Source organism: Aptenodytes forsteri, unplaced genomic scaffold, assembly GCF_000699145.1.
Source record: "Aptenodytes forsteri isolate BGI_AS27 unplaced genomic scaffold, ASM69914v1 Scaffold61, whole genome shotgun sequence".
In the NCBI taxonomy this organism is placed as follows: Eukaryota; Metazoa; Chordata; class Aves; order Sphenisciformes; family Spheniscidae; genus Aptenodytes; species Aptenodytes forsteri.
The window spans coordinates 3,524,071-3,538,127 of record NW_008794443.1 but is presented as its reverse complement, the minus strand read 5'-3'; the positions used below and the strand labels follow the sequence as shown (position 1 = coordinate 3,538,127).

Sequence of the window (14,057 nt, the reverse complement as noted above, 5' to 3'; positions counted from 1 at the left end):
CCTTTGGCCAGTTTGGGTCAGCTGTCCTGGCCGTGCCCCCTCCCAGCTTCTTGTGCACCCCCAGCCTGCTCAGTCGGTAGAGCATGGGAAGCTGAAAAGTCCTCGACTAGTGTAAGCACTGCTCAGCAACAGCTAAAACATCGGTGTGTTATCAACATTATTCTCATCCTAAATCCAAAACACAGCACTGTACCGGCTACTAGGAAGGAAATTAACTCTATCCCAGCCGAAACCAGGACAATATGTTAAGCATTTACTCTGCCTTCTGTTTTTGATACTGGAGGTACATGGAAGTACTTGATTCCAGCAAATAATTCCCCTATTCCTAAATGTTTTTTCTTGATGCTGTCTGCTCTTATTTGTTTTAGAGAAAGTTGAGCTCAAGGTCTCGCCCCTAGATAAGGCAGTGCTTTTTTGAATTTATTCACCTATACTGCTTTTTTGTTTGTTTTCTAGACAGGGATCCGTCTCCATTTTCTGAGCCGAAATTCCCAACAGAATGTTTCTTCCTAACCCTGCATGCCCATCATCTCTCAATCCTGCCAAGCTGCCGTCGGTACATACGTAGACTGCGGGCCATCAGGGAACTCAACAGGTTAGAAGTCGTTAATTATCTAGTGCCTCTGAGAGTCCTAGCATCCTAGCAATGTCGTCTTCTCACCATGATGGCAAGTCTTACAAACTTAACAGACATTAGAATGACAATTTGGGTAAAACTGTTGCTGAGTACAGATCGTCTTAACTATTTGTTAATCTGCTGCTTTTGGCCCTTATGGATTTTTGCTTATGTTCAGGGATTGTGGCTTGAATTGCAAATTCAAATAATAGTGGGATGGAAGAGATTAGTTACACAAGGCAGCTCAAATTGGTGAGACCGTTCTCTTTAAAAGATACTTGAGTTATCTTCAGAGCATTTTAGGATTCATGACATTACTTAACACTGTTTATTTTAACTTAATCTGTGGTGTGGTTGATGGTATGTGGACATGAGCGCCTCAGGCTCTTTGACATAGCTCTAGGAGTGCATATAAAGTTATGTCTGATAATCAAGTCGTTGTAGATGACTTGTGATTCCAGAAACAAGACATTTAGTTGTGCCTGAGCTGTTTTGTATGTCCCAGAAGATATTTACCTTTTTCCCCTTGGCTTCTGAGGTGGGATAACTTGTCGTACCTGGGGCGGGGGGGGGGGAAGCCTTCAGGTAAACTCTTCCCTGGGGGGGGGAGAGCCTTCAGCAGTAAACTCTTAATATTGTTGATGTACACATAATTCAGCATGTGATTTACCATTTTTTAAATTATAAATAAAAGTTATGATGTTGACATGAAGATACTGCTGTCTTCTATTTCTCTTGGCATAAATGCAAATAGACTTTTATAGTTGCTAAACCTCGAAGAATACTCTGTTAAAATTAGAACAGATTTTTGTATCATCAGTATTTTCCATTGTTTATAACTGCACTCACTACATTTTGGTAAATGTTCCTTGGCAGTAATACCATGAGTACATTACAGGATTTTTGGACTGCATTCGTAGTGATTTCACTTTTAGTTGTTAAAGCACATGCAGGCCAAGAACCTGGGAAGCTGCGGAGAATGAACCAAGAAGAGTCAGTATATCTTAAAGAAAAAAGTATTTTCATATAAAGCAGCCTGTGGATTACTTGTAAATAAGCCATACATTTGGCTTGAAAAAGGAATTGCTTCTATTTCCTTATTTAGAGTTGTTGTGAAGGAGTTGCTTATGCAGCAATCTCCATCTAACAGTGCAGAGTGAAGAGCTCTTGGCTTTTACTGACATCAATAGGAGCTTAGTGTTCAGCATTTTCCATGAATTGCTTAGTTGCTTGCAACACTGGGCAACGTAATTAGATGTTGGTAATAAAGAAATTAGACTGGATATTTTCCTGCTGTAGGCAGAGATTGATGCGGAAAACAATTCGTGTTTAGAAGAGGGATGAAAAGGGACCATATTTATATAGTTCAGTATATTGAGTTTTGTTCTAATTGGCTGCCCTTCCTAAAAAGGATTAAGGTATGGGAATACGTAGGATTTTTTTTCATGTAAATGGTGTGTGTAATGTATGTTTAAGTTCTCTCTTCTGTGGGGCAGAGTGAGAAGATAGGTAAGGGAGGGGAGGTCATATCAACCACCTTGATTTACCGGTCCTTATGCTGACAGGGAGACTATAGACTCTTCATGTCTTGTACTCCTCTGCACACCTGAATTTTATGGGGAGTGGAGCATGAGAAGGGTAGAACAAAACTGCAAGAAATCATTTACAATGGTGGAAAGTGGGAAGATACACAGGATGCAGACTTGTGCCTTTCTTGGGAAAGGGAAGGTGTTTCTAACATGTCCTGTTGTCAGCCACCTTTTTCTCCTTAGCTGGGTCTGTTTTCCATTTTCCTTTCTGATATTAGAAGATTAATGAGATCTCTAAATATCTCATCGTTAACTGGATCAGCCCTTCTTTGTGTTAGAGTTAATTTTAGGGTTAATTTTAATGACATCCTTTTAACCTTCCTTTAGAGTGACTGTAGACGTCAGTCTGAAAAAAGGAAAATACTTTTTTTAATACAGTGGGTAAAATTAGTTTGTCAAGCAGGATAGATCCCTTCTGTGTTTCATCTTTTTTTTTTGCACTGGTCTGATTTGTCCGACAGGCATGTATGTTGGAGCTAGTGTATGTAGTGCCTTTGAGTGCACACTGTACAGATGTTCAGCCTGCATTTACAAAAGCAATTTATTTTTCTTGTTATGATGATGGGTAACTTCTATGAAAATGATTAGCTTTTTCCCCACTCTTCTCAATATTTCCTCGGTATTTAGCAGATAAGTAGGTGAAATGCCTTGTAGATGGCAGTACATATCCCCTCTGTCATGACAACCAATTATTGCGTGTGGTTTTCAGGACTGTTGAAGATTTGAAAAACAATGAAAGTCAGTGGAAGGATTCTCCTCTGGCTACCAGGCATCGAGAAATGCTGAAACGTTGCAAGACACAGCTTAAGGTTTGTAAGTGATTCAGTTCTCAACTAAATGCCTTTGTCAGCCTGTCTGTATGTTTACTTCGTGTTGTAATGTTTACATGCAACTTCCCACTGATGCTTCTTGAAAACGGTGGTTCTGAATCTATGAACCATGTGAGCACTGCACTAGACGGTGGTCATGATACAATATAACACTAATGGTGAATTTAAAATTCAAAGTAACACCAAGATCAACTTAGGCAGTATTCCTCAGGAAGAAGAAAATACTATTGTTATTGGAGAGAGAACAAGCAAAGGGACTGTGATTTGTTCAGGGGTAGCTGTGCGTGCACAATCGGTGCCCAAGATGGAGATGGAGCTCTTGAGTCCCTAATCTCATGTAGAATTCTTGCAAAGATGAGCATGCTGGGGTCCTCTTTTTTTTTTTTTGAAGGTCTGTCCTGCTTAGGTCTTCCTAATGTAAATTGACACACGTTTTCTGAGCTGTATCACCAAAATGACTTTAATTGCACGCTTTCCCACTTTGATACCTCTGTTATTTCTTTCATTGTTCCCATAAAGCTTGTAAAAGGCTCCTCTGTCCCTGCAATTCTGAATTATGCGCGTGTTTTTCTTGATATGTTGGGGCTTAAGTGCCCTGTTTTCTTCAAATAAGAGCATATTTTAAGACGAGACCATTGTATAATTGTCATAATTCACAGATATATTTATTAGCTTGGATAGGCTTGACCTTCCTTTTATGTTGTCTTGCCCTGGATTAGTTTTTGTATGCATATTCTGCAGAAACTGGTGAGGTGCAAGGCTTGTGCAGATGCTGGTTTGCTGGATGAAAACTTTCTCAGGAGATGTCTGAATTTCTATGGCATGGTGATTCAGCTGATGCTTCGCATTCTTGACCCTGCCTATCCCAAGTGAGTGTCAGGATTATCTGTGTAAATTGTATCAAGGATATTTCAGATCGTGTTAGATCGTTTACTGAATTTAGCGGTTCTAGAATTTTAATTTTTTTTGTCTTACAGTGTCTGCATTCTTACGTGATTGCTACTTTATTTATGTCAGTGACATACATTCTTGCAATGGAATATGTCTTATTTATAGTTTAAGGTTCAGCTGGGAGGCAGAGCAACCCTCGGGTATGTTTAGTACACTTGAAGTACTGACATGGATTTTTAAAAAATCAGCATCAGAACTTCTGTAGTGTTCCCACAGGAGAATTCCATAGGAGAGCTGGTGACACTTTCTACTTAACCCTGCTGTTTTACTGTCCTGTTTGTTGTCTCTTTTATTCTACAGTATAAAATTGCCTTTAACTCCTGAAGTTCCGAAGGTATTTGCAGCGTTGCCAGAGTTTTACGTGGAAGATGTTGCTGAATTTTTATTTTTTATTGTACAGTAAGTAAAGTTATACTAAAGGAAATCTGTACTACCATTTACCCCTGTAACAGGTGGTGCGCACACAAATTTAGGGTGCAAAAGTAGTCTCTTAGCTATTCTGTTGTTAGTGCTCTGTTTTTTAACAAGATTATGGCATTGGCAGACATTGCTGCAGATATAATGCCTAGATGAGCTCCAGAGTTCCTTCTAACCTAATTTTTTCTCGGAAGAAAGTTGAAGGTCTTTTGGTTCCCTCCCGCCAAGAATTTTCTTTATGGTTTGGAGTTTGCTGAGTCCATTTGATCTCACGATATGTTGAATCATCACTAGAATAATACTTTTAAAAAGTCATAGCTTAATAAGTAGAAAATTTCCCCCATAAATTTGCTGGGACGAAATGCATTTGTATAGTTTTAGCAGTTTAGATGGGCATGAATATTCCTCAGATGTAATCCTGGTGTTCTGAAGCTGATCACTTTCTTCCTGAAAATGTACCTTCAAACTCAGACTTTGCTGTGTTGTGTGATGAGGAGATGTTTGCTTTTGCCTTCCTGAGGCGCTGTTATAGTGGTACTTCATAGCAAATTTGCTATGATGTGCAACAAAAGAAAATGAGAGTGTTTCCGGCTAAAATTCAGCTTCCGGTGAACAGCTGGCAAGGCCTTTTGGAAGAGTAAGAATCTAGTTTCTGCAGAGAAAGATGGGGAATTACGATAAAATGACTGAACTTTTCCTGTTGCTAACGAGTGATCTGAACTTACCTGATGTACATGATAAACCTTCTGTAGACAATACAGGGTTTTTAATTTTGGTTTTCCTTATCTCCTCCTTTTCAGATATGCTCCTCAGGTGCTTTATGAGCCCTGTACTCAGGACATAGTGACGTTCCTTGTTGTGATGCTGTGCAACCAGAACTACATCCGAAATCCTTACTTAGTAGCCAAGCTGGTGGAAGTGATGTTCATGACAAATCCAGCTGTTCAGCCCCGGACACAAAAGTTCTTTGAAATGATTGAGAATCATCCTCTCTCCACTAAATTGTTAGTCCCCTCCTTGATGAAGTTTTACACAGGTGCGTGCTTTGTCTATAGTTCACTGAGTGTACAGTAAGCAATGAGTATTATAAGGCAAAAGGCTGTGTTAGTTGTTGTAACCTTTAAAAAAACAAAAACAAAACAAAAAAAGCCAATCCCCAAAACCCACAAAAAAACAGGTAGATCTTGGGTCTTGTAAAGATGAGGCTTTGTGGCTTGGGAATCAGGGGAAATAGCATTAGATGGAACCTTGAGAATTCTAGTGCTTCCACAAGTTGCTGTGAAGTGATGGCTCTAGCACTGTAGATTGATGTGACAATTGTTTTTGTGGTGTTTAGATTCCAAACTGGAAGTTTTTTGTTTGTTTTGTAAGGGAGTATTGGGATTTTAAAGCTTCTGACCGTGGTTTTGCTAGTTCTGTCGATTCAGATGCTTGAGAAGGGCTTTGCACCCATAGAAACAACTTTTTTCAGTGTTCCCAGAGTTTTCTTCTTATTGAAATTTTAGACTGTGGGACGAAGAGCAGAGTGGAGTTGAGTAGAACAGGAAGTTTTGTTTTCTGAGGGTTTTTCTTCAGAAATGAGGTTGGTTCTGGATTAGAAAATGGGCGGTGCTTCTTCTTTTAATGGGGATTAAGATGGAAACTTCTGAATGGGAATTGAATTTCATCTCTTAGAGCTCGGTGCTTGAAGTTCATCACATTGGACACAGTAAGGGAGAAATGTAGCGTGTTGCAGGTGAATCCTGGTGGGAAGGAGTTTTGAGTTCAGTTCTGGGATCTGTTTTCTTTTTCAGATGTTGAACATACTGGAGCCACTAGCGAATTCTATGACAAGTTTACGATCCGCTACCACATCAGCACCATTTTCAAAAGCCTCTGGCAGAATATAGCTCACCATGGTACATTTATGGAAGAGTTCAAGTGAGTAAGAAGTCGTGTGTAATGCTGCTTACTGTCATGCAAGCTGCTCAGACAGTGACCTGAGGAGGTCACTACCATTGGGAATGGGTGATGCTGCTTTCCATTGTATTTTAAATGGCAGCCCCTTCCAGTAGAACTGGAGTGTTTCTAAACTGAGCTCTGGACACCACAATCAACTTGGCTTGGGGAATGGGATCGTTATTCGAAATATGCAGTGCAGAAGGAGTGTTGCTGGGGTTGCAGTCTGGTCTGCACACCCATCTACTCTGCCGTGATAACTGTGTTTCAATGTTTTCAGCTCTGGGAAGCAGTTTGTTCGCTACATCAACATGCTGATAAATGACACAACTTTCTTGCTGGATGAGAGTCTGGAGTCCCTAAAACGTATCCATGAAGTGCAAGAGGAGATGAAGAATAAAGAACAATGGGACCTGCTGCCCAGGGTGAACAGAGCTGTTTTTCAAAGTGCCCTTTACTTATTTTTAATTTTTTAATACAAGACCATTAAAAAAACTTTTTAATAAGGGGCAGCACCAAAGAGCTGCTCATGAGAAGCAGTTCTCGATGCTTTTTCTTGCTGCCAGTATGGCCGTGGTCACTCTGGATGACATTCTGCAAAAAACATCATTCTGCGTAGTTATGTTGTGGCTGGCAAAGAGTGTGGTGTGAAGTGGAAATAGTATAAAGCTTTAAATAACTGCGCACTTAATTCTAAGTGGAGAAGCTGAGACTTCAACCTTCTTGAAGGAGGTTTTGGAAGATGCTCGCCAGTTGAATTGACTTCAAGGAATAGAAGCTTTTATTTTGTTAATGCATTGATCCTGGGTAGATTTGATGCAGACAGTTAGAGTCCTATACCTCAGACCTTAGCCTGATTAAACAATAATTGTGTGTGTTGACCCACCAATGTCAGGTATTTCTATTTTGAAGTTATTGATTTAAAAAAAAAAAAAGTTTGAAAAGAAAAGCTATAAATATCTTGTTTGTTAAACTTGTTCTGGTTTGCTCTTCTGAAGCCTTTCTTCCTGTTTGTGCCTACTAGCAAGGTAAAGCCATTACTGTAGAGACAAAATGAGCTGGTACATCATCTGCAGATTGTTCCAGTGTGGAGTGTTTATTACTTATGATGAAGTAAGGTGCATAAATTAGAGAGAACCTCACTTGACTCTCAGATCCCAAGCTGGTTTTTGAAGTATTGGCATTTGGATGGAGAGGAAGCGTAACCCAGTTCTGCAGCTGTGAGGAGCAGTTACAGGATGTAAACAGACTCAATAGCCATGGAGTCTTGTGATACCATTTGCATTCATTTTTTAGTGTTGCAGAATTCTGGAAAACTGGTGTAGACTTTAGTATTGGGTAGTAAAAGTGAGCTGTACCTTAAATAAAAAAATGTATCGCATCTGGATTTGATTTGCAATCTGTTCCTCTGTCTGTCTAGATCACGTTAGCATTATGGCTGGTAAGGTTTTGATGGGTGATGATGTAGGAAATTCTGTGGACTTGTAACCACTGAATGTTTTATTTTCTAGGATCAGCAGCAGGCTCGGCAATCACAGCTAGCTCAGGATGAGCGCGTGTCTCGTTCGTACCTTGCCCTGGCAACAGAAACTGTTGATATGTTCCATATCCTTACCAAGCAGGTTCAAAAGCCTTTTCTCAGACCTGTAAGTCCTGCTCAGATTTAACTTGGTTTCTAGCTTCTCTAACATCTCTACTGTCGGATAATAACCTGGAAATATTTGGTAGCCCTTTGTCTCCATTCTCCTCCCCTTTCTCCAACTCACTGAGATCTAATTGCTGTTGAAGTTATTTGATGTCAAGAGCACTACTTGAGTCACTGAGATGGTGTGGTCCTTCTAGACAGCTGTTTGCACTGTATTGTTTTACTAATGGAAAGCATGCATAACGAAAAGACACTTCCTGCAAGCCTACAAAATGATAATTTTATTAGTTAATAATTCCTGATCTTGCTGTATGCAAATCTAGTAATAATCTTCTTTATCACTGCCTTCATGCCATGATCTGTGTTTACTTTGGTCTTGTAGGAACTTGGACCACGATTGGCTGCTATGTTGAACTTTAACTTACAGCAACTGTGTGGCCCCAAGTGCCGTGACCTGAAAGTCGAAAACCCTGAGAAATACGGGTTTGAACCAAAGAAGCTGTTGGACCAACTGACTGACATTTATCTGCAGCTAGATTGTGCTCGCTTTGCTAAAGCAATTGCTGATGATCAGGTGAGCTCCAAAAAGATGAGAGGGGAAAGGGCAAAAGCACTGTGGACCAACAGGACTTTGCGGAATACTCTAGAAGAGTTTTTCATCTCGCTTCTGTGCTGCCACCCGGTTTCCGTCATACACGCTTGCGATTTGTTTTCTTTCAGCAGATCACCTCTGTTTGTATTCTGTCTGCTCTTTGTAGATGGGTACGTTTTCAAAGTGTTTGCAAACCTATAGACACACGTAAACATCTATAGCACTTCACACACATGGGAAATTTCCTGAGCATTAGTTGCTCATTAGCTCCGGCCTCATTGTGAATTAGCAGAAGTACTTTGTCCTAATTTTGCAAGTGGGCAAACTGAAGCATACAAAGAGTTTTGACTCCCTCATCAAGAACACACGAAACAGGCAGAGCTGGGACTGAGAGTAAGAGCCTCATTTAACAATCCAAAGTTCATTCTCTAGACTAACAGTTTCCAAATTGTATTTCTTTTTATATCACTTTATTAAATGGCTGTGTAATAAACTGGCAAAACGGAACATACCTGAGACACCTTTGAACTCCGCGTGGTAGTCTTCAGAGCAGAATGTTAATACTTAATGTAGATAAGCTATCGCTCACCTCTGTGTTCTTGTGAAGTTGTCAAACTACTGAATCGCATCTCTCCATGCCTCTGTGCGATAATACAAACCTTTCAAAAGCCAGAGGAAGAAAACGTTCTCAATGGCTACTTGAAATTCTAGTGGAAGCTGGTTTACAATACATGAAGCTGTATTTGCATGTCTAGTGAAGCAGAGGTATCAGAGTAACTCATGATCTTTTTTCTGTAATTATTTAAGTTCTGATAATTGCAGATGATATCAGTAACACTTCTGAAACAGACCTTGTGTTTGCATGTGTATAGTGAGCATGCAGTGTATTTTTTGATGCTGTTCAGTATATATGAAAATGAGAATGTTATCCGTCATTCATTCTTCGATGCTAGCCCCAGCAAAATGCACAGCAATGACATAGGGATTAAAAAGAAAGAAGCCTGCGGGTGTGGGAACTGGAATAAAGCTTAATTAACAAAGTAGCCCTTCATAAAAAGGAGGGGGAGTGACTAGTATCTTGGAAACTGTCAGTGACAGGAAAGAAACACCAAGGAAGTGCACAGTTGGTTAATGGCTACTGGTACTAGGAGAAAAAACCAAAACAAAACAGACAAAAAGTTGCTTGATCATGGCAGAGTCTCTCTAAAGCATTTTGATACATCTCCCGTTTGCAAATCCTAGCACGTATTAGAAGGAATCTGAAAACGTTTATAAAGCCCTGGGCATATTGCCATAGTTCTGTTCTCTGTGGACTAGAAAGGAGTTTGGGTGGGCACTGCGCGTCCTAAGTAGTGAATGGTATTTCTTGGTGCCGTATAGTGTAGATGAAAGAAGTGGGGCTGTGTTGAACACTTTAAAATCCCCAAGGAAAATAGAAATCTGTGAGCCTTAGCGTGTATTGTTTTGTCACTGAATTCAGCCTTGCACTGCCGTGTAAATAACGATTTTTATTAAAAGGCTTATATCAAAACACGGCATTGTGAACTTTAAAGAAAGTGGTGTCTTTAGAACATAGCAGCTTTCAAAAGTCCTCGCCTAACTTTCTTTTTTTGACATGAAAGCAATGCTCGCTTCAGTTGAAGCTATAGGATGTGCATTTGGTCTCTGAATGTTGTACCGTGTAGCTGTACAGTTCTTGCTGCACCAGTTGGCGAGTTTCCAGCAAGTATTAGCTCCCTCTGAGTTGCCTTACTATTTCTGCAACATCACGGGGTGGGGTTTTTGTTTGTTTTTGTTTGGGTTAGGAGAGAGAATCACTTCTTTCCCAGTGCTGCCTTGATCAGAGAAGTTAAGAAATCAAAACCAACTTTTCATTTTATACTGTATCTTCAGCCAAGACTTGTGAGAACAAGAATACGGACAGGAGTGGCAAGACAGATATTTTGTCTAAGGAACAGTCCTAATCATTACAGTCGGCCTCTCCAAGTGTCTTACACATTTTGATTAGGTGATGTTGCCCTTTTTTATTGGTCCTGAACAGTCCTACGGTAGTGATGACCAGTAAAAAAGCATAAGTCTACCCCAAAGTTGACATTTTGGTGCTAGATGAAATGTTACCTACGTACTACTTTTCTGTCTGACGTAATGTTGAGGTTTCATTGATCCCTCCTTCTGAAGTTTTAAAAACGCATTAAAAGATCTTTGGAATTTTTATGGCGTGTTGGGATACTACAACTCAGCAAAGTTGTCTTTTTATGCTTTGCTTGTAGAGGTCCTACAGTAAAGAGCTCTTTGAGGAGGTCATCTCAAAGATGAGAAAGGCTGGCATCAAGTCAACCATAGCAATAGAGAAATTCAAACTGCTGGCAGAGAAAGTGGAGGAAATTGTTGCCAAGAATGCCCGTGCAGAAATTGATTACAGTGATGCTCCGGATGAATTCAGAGGCAAGTTGAGTTTTCTAAATACTGGCTTTTTAGGAGAAGAGGGATTTGTTTTGTTACTTTGATTCTAAATATGAGTATATGTTAACAGAAACTATGTATTGTTTATGAAGCCTTGCATCCTGCTCTATTTCAATTAAATAGTGAAGTAAATACAGAGAGCTAAGAGTTTCTTTATTTGTTTATCCCTGGGACTGTACTGTCTACTCCTATCCATGTTTTGCTTACGTGTACTTTAAAACAGTAAAAAAACCTGCCAAAATCTGAAAACAGGGTGAAAATAGCTAATGCTTAGTCCCAGTTCAGAAAGGGAAAAGCAGTATAAAGGCTGAAGTCTGCTGCTAATTTTAACCATGTTCTGTAACGTCCGCGATATACCTGATTGGGGACCCCAAATATCAGTTCCGCGCTGTGGTTTTGTGTGCAGATGAAACTTGTAGCTATTGTTTTCAGTTTAACGAGGAGACACTTGTGCCCCCAGATCCACTTATGGACACTCTGATGACTGATCCTGTGAGGCTGCCATCCGGAACGATTATGGACAGGTCAATCATCCTGAGGCATCTGTTGAACTCTTCCACTGATCCTTTCAATCGTCAGACGCTGACAGAAAATATGCTGGAACCAGGTATCGGTTTGACAGTTAGCACTGCAACTGTTGACCGGGGGGAAGCAATTTGAGCGCAGTTTGTTCTGTAAACTTTCAGAAGATAGTGTTGAGGCCTCGGTTAACAGTTCTTCCAGCTTGCACAGAAAAGTTCATTCCTTCTGTTTTCCCTTTTTTTGGGGGGGGGGGGGGGAAACCCCACACCTTTGCCTTCCTAACTGCCGGGCTAAAGGATGTTGTTACGGTAGGTAAATGAGTAATTCATTTACTCAAAGCTGTGCAGCAAATATATTGATAGAGAAGAAAATAGTAGTAGGTATTCCTGATGAGGTTTCTAGAAAAGGAATTGCTGTTGGTCATGAGGAGCTTTCTTACAGTAGTATTGCTAAATAATTTTAACTGCTAAGTTAATCATTCTTTTTTTTTTTTTTCTCTTCTTTACACTACTAGTGCCAGAACTTAAAGAGCAAATCCAAGCCTGGATGAGAGACAAGCAGAATGCTGACCATTAAAAATTCCCTTGCAGTGCACGCCGACGCCAATGGGAAGAACAGGGCGTGGGCCGTTCTGGTAATGGAGGAGATACACTTTGAAAGCGATTGATGGGATTAGCGCGCCCACTGGCACTGACTTGCAGTGGTGACCAGAAGCATGTGGACGAGGAGAGAAGCAGCTTAATTCTTGTACATATATTTAAGTGATAACGATGGTCAATAACATGGAGGACAAGCTAGGAAGTTGCTTATGTTACAAAACTGTCCTTCAATATGTCACATTTTGGAATTTTTACAGCTGAATTATTTTAGCAAAGATGAATGGATCAGGGCAGCATCCTTTCAACCTTATTTTTTACAGCCAGATACCCGTTAATTTGATTGTGGTTAGAACCTTGGACATTTGCTGCTAAAGTAACTTTTTCCTCTTTCCCTCCCTTCTTCCTCTTCCACCCATCAAACCTGCACTGCTGTCTTTTTTTTTTTTTTGGTAATGCAAAAAAAAAAAAACAAACCCTGTGAAAATCGAAATCATTCCCCTGCCCTCAAAAGAACATATTCTGTGCGATAACTGTGCCTGCAACAAAGTGTTAATCTTGGGATCGTATTTTTATATTGCACATATTTGCGTATTTGGTTTTTAATTGGTGTTAGACACAAGGATAATTTCCAAAAAGCAGACTTCACACATGGATTTTAATTTCCATTCATTGAAATGTCCCTTTTCTTTATGTTCATCTAGATGCTCTGGTATTTTTGAAAAGCCTTGAGGTAGAAGTATGTTAAAACAGCTGCCGTGAATGAGATGCTTGGGAATACCAGGATTTCAGTGACTTTTTAAAAAAACAGAATCCATTCTTTTAATGCTGCAGATATGATACGTGCTAAATGCAGTTCTGAGCCGTTAGAGCTTGTCCGCAGAGAGCCGATCCTTTTATTCTTGGAGGCTGCAGTTTGGGGCAGGGGTCATTTTTTTTTTATGTTGCGTACCGATTTGTATCCATGGCTTGGCCTTACCAAAGCAGAAAGGGTGCAGGAAATGTAGAATTACATTTTTAAAAAAAAAAACAAAAAAAAATATTCACAAACATTTGTATTACTCTGCCCCCTGCATATGATACTTGAATTTCCTTTTTAAAAAGGATTTGAAACCACAGTGTTTTAAAATTAAGTCTGAAAAGCAGTTCTGAGCCGTTAGAGCTTGTCCGCAGAGAGCCGATCCTTTTATTCTTGGAGGCTGCAGTTTGGGGCAGGGGTCATTTTTTTTTTATGTTGCGTACCGATTTGTATCCATGGCTTGGCCTTACCAAAGCAGAAAGGGTGCAGGAAATGTAGAATTACATTTTTAAAAAAAAAAACAAAAAAAAAATATTCACAAACATTTTTGTATTACTGCCCCCTGCATATGATACTTGAATTTCCTTTTTAAAAAGGATTTGAAACCACAGTGTTTTAAAATTAAGTCTGAAAAAAGGTTGTTTTTCTTTTATTTTTTTTTTCGCTGTGTCTTCTGTTCAATTCCTGACTCTCTTGAACTACAATAAATGATACACACTCGCACAAAGTGTTTCCTTTGTCTTTCCTTTAAGTGTGTCAGTGAAAGCATAAAAAATACACGATTGGGTGGCTTTGTTCAGGTTTGCCGATAGCGATTTAGGATCTGGTGATAACTTAGTAAATTATGTGAAAAATTTCTGTGCACACAGATACCAGTAATACTTCAAACTAATGAATGTTCCCAAGTGGGTGACTCTTACACCTATTCATAGCTACGTGACAGTTGGTGACAGGCTCCAGGGGGAATTTTGTTAGGTTATATATAATCCAGCGCTGACCTTTGAGGAGGTGTCGTGGTTTAACCCCAGTCGGCAACCGAGCACCACACAGCCGCTCGCTCACTCCCGCCCGGTGGGCTGGGGGAGGGGATCGGACGGGG

At 40.0% G+C, this 14,057-nt stretch overlaps 1 protein-coding gene across 1 annotated transcript in view; it reads left to right on the top strand.

Annotated features, from left to right (window-relative positions):
• The window catches only part of UBE4B (ubiquitination factor E4B), a 37,218-nt gene extending 24,179 nt beyond the window's left edge, over positions 1-13,039 (top strand). Inside the window, exons 18-29 of the mRNA XM_009289647.1 lie at positions 457-595; positions 2,915-3,014; positions 3,777-3,904; positions 4,287-4,385; positions 5,204-5,439; positions 6,197-6,323; positions 6,622-6,766; positions 7,853-7,987; positions 8,369-8,560; positions 10,849-11,023; positions 11,502-11,648; positions 12,078-13,039. Coding sequence (XP_009287922.1) covers positions 457-595; positions 2,915-3,014; positions 3,777-3,904; positions 4,287-4,385; positions 5,204-5,439; positions 6,197-6,323; positions 6,622-6,766; positions 7,853-7,987; positions 8,369-8,560; positions 10,849-11,023; positions 11,502-11,648; positions 12,078-12,139 — 1,685 coding nt within the window. The 3' untranslated portion in view covers positions 12,140-13,039. The remainder of the gene's footprint in view (positions 1-456; positions 596-2,914; positions 3,015-3,776; positions 3,905-4,286; positions 4,386-5,203; positions 5,440-6,196; positions 6,324-6,621; positions 6,767-7,852; positions 7,988-8,368; positions 8,561-10,848; positions 11,024-11,501; positions 11,649-12,077) is intronic.
• The last annotated feature ends 1,018 nt before the right edge of the window (positions 13,040-14,057 follow it).